Below are 2,221 nucleotides of genomic sequence, written 5' to 3' on the forward strand. Positions count from 1 at the left end.
CCAGAGAGTCACAGAAAAAGATGGATGACTGCTTCACCCCAACCCCCAACGTCATGGATAGACACAGTGGCTGCAAAAATGAGCTTCAACGAAACGGCCATTGTGAGGTTGGAACAGGCCGGGCAGTGTTTCCTTCTGTTGTACATCGCGTGGCTATGAGTTGAAGCTGACAGAACTGGACTGGATGGCACCAAACTGTAACAGCATTAACAAAGGTGAAGTACATCCTGACAAGAATGGGGCATGATGATTTGTGACCCACGAGAAGACAGTGATCCTGTGCGACCGGAAAAACCAGCAGGATGTATGCGGAGCGGCGCTGCACTGCAGTGGGTGTACTCGCCAGTAGTTCCTCCAGGTGGAAGTGATCCCACCTGCTGGCTGTCACGCAGGCAGAGGTCTGTGGGCGTGGCCAGTGCTCTGGGATGGGCGTGCACAGAGCCTAGTTCCGGGAACGAGAGGAGCAGCCCACTGCGCAGGCAGGCGGACACCTTCGAGCTTCCGGCGCGGCCCACGCGGAAGTACGGATAGTGGTTCTAGTTAATTTCATTTCGGTGTGCCGGCTGGGTAGAGATGGACAGGGGTGCGGATGCTGTAGGTGGTCGGGACAGGCTTCGGGAGCGGCGAGACTTGAAGGAGGCTGGGAGGCAGGAGCAAAACCCAGATGAACGGTCTCAGCCCATGATTCCAAAACACTCCTACTGGTTAGACCTCTGGTTCTTCATCGCCCTCGACCTGGTGTTGTTTTTAGTTGTGTATTTTATGCCCTGGTGAGTATTCTGAATGGAGTGTATAGCTTACTGAGGTAGAAAGGGACATGGAAACCATCTACATCATTTTTGGCGGTGGGGTGGGAACTTAATTCCAGAGTTTGTATACGATATCGAAGGTCGCACAGTGACGTGGTGGGAGAGCTGAGATGAAGACTAGACTGAGTTGTCCTCTCCCGGCACTTCAGTGGGGATCCTTAAAGGGTTGTGAGGATACGTGACTTCGTTTTTCTCATTTTGAATTCCTGAGCTAGGGAACTGGGAAAGTTTCGTTTCCTCATCTACTATTGAGACTGAAACCAGGTCCAGGGGGTGTGATGAAAAAAGGACTCCAGTGATCAAAGTGATTTGCATGCGGACATCTTTAGCAGTACCTGCTAAACGAAAGCTAACTGTTTGACCGTGAGCAGGCCAGGAAGGTCTCTAAAACTGAATCTGTCCCAAACACAACTTCTTACCAAATGTACTTTCAGTGCTCCATATCGCTAAATGACAACTTTATCTACCTAGGTACTCCTGTCAGTGCTCTGAGATTCTGACTTGACCCTTTCACCCTATACATCCCCAAACACCAACAAGCCACGAAATTCTGTAAATTCCACTGGAAAATATGCCTTAAATCCATTTTTATTACCATTCTGAAACGGCAACTATAGGACACAAAGGAAGGGAACATGAAACGAGGGAAACACAACTGAGGTAATAAGGGAAAATGTACAGTTGAGGAAGCTAAGCCGTAAAATAAAGCAGGAGGAAAGCAATGAAACCCGTTTTGACATTAAACAGCTAGAGTTGGTCACTATCACTTATGTTTCTGAGTACCATGTCTCCATGTATTTTGGAGTTTTGACTGCTGAATTGTGCACTTCTTGATAGGCTATGACTACCTTCTTATTTTCCCTCCCCCAATTTTGGCAAATGTTTAGGCGTAAGCTTATTGTATTTCAGGTTTTCTTCTCTGTGATCTTGATTGATGTGGCAGGTTACAAAGCAGAAAGCAGAGGGTTGAATGGGAAGGGTGGGCATTTTTATAAAATTCTGAGGGAAGCCATTTGAAAGGGAAAGTTTCAATTTCTCCCTTGGGGAGCCCCCTTTTTTTTTTTTTTGGTAGTGACTGCTACCTCTAGTATGTATAAATAAAGGACCTTACTTTTTAATTTGGGGTAGAAAATGGACACCTTATGAGTAATCGTGTAGGCGTTTCTTTTATCAATATGTAAGTCATTTGGTAATAGGCAAGTGACTCAAACAACCAAGATTTCAAAAACTGACTTAAAGTCAAGGGAAGGAAAAGGAAACATTGCTGACAAATATTTGGGTTTTACAGATTGGCCTGCTTGGCATCTAAATCACGAAGTTGACTTCTGGATTGGCTTCTGAAAATGACATCAGAGATCTTGAAGAAAGAAGATAGGAATGTGCAGCAGGAGACTTTCAAACCCCTAAGGGAT

General features: G+C 46.1%; 1 protein-coding gene across 1 annotated transcript; it reads left to right on the forward strand.

The window, feature by feature from the left end:
- The first annotated feature begins 573 nt into the window (after positions 1 to 573).
- On the forward strand, positions 574 to 1,826 carry LOC102828897 (chromosome unknown open reading frame, human C4orf3). Its single transcript, XM_006874592.1, has 2 exons — positions 574 to 770; positions 1,697 to 1,826. Exons 1-2 carry the CDS (start codon positions 574 to 576, stop codon positions 1,824 to 1,826), a joined length of 327 nt encoding a protein of 108 aa, XP_006874654.1.
- Positions 1,827 to 2,221: the final 395 nt, after the last annotated feature.

This window comes from Chrysochloris asiatica, unplaced genomic scaffold (assembly GCF_000296735.1).
Source record: "Chrysochloris asiatica unplaced genomic scaffold, ChrAsi1.0 scaffold00288, whole genome shotgun sequence".
Taxonomy (NCBI): domain Eukaryota; kingdom Metazoa; phylum Chordata; class Mammalia; order Afrosoricida; family Chrysochloridae; genus Chrysochloris; species Chrysochloris asiatica.

Excerpts from the sequence above, each read along its gene's own strand:
- LOC102828897 (XM_006874592.1), top strand. The coding sequence starts at position 574 with ATGGACAGGGGTGCGGATGCTGTAGGTGGTCGGGACAGGCTTCGGGAG. Across the intron at positions 771-1,696 it reads GTTGTGTATTTTATGCCCTG|GCGTAAGCTTATTGTATTTC; the intron begins GTGAGTATTCTG and ends GCAAATGTTTAG.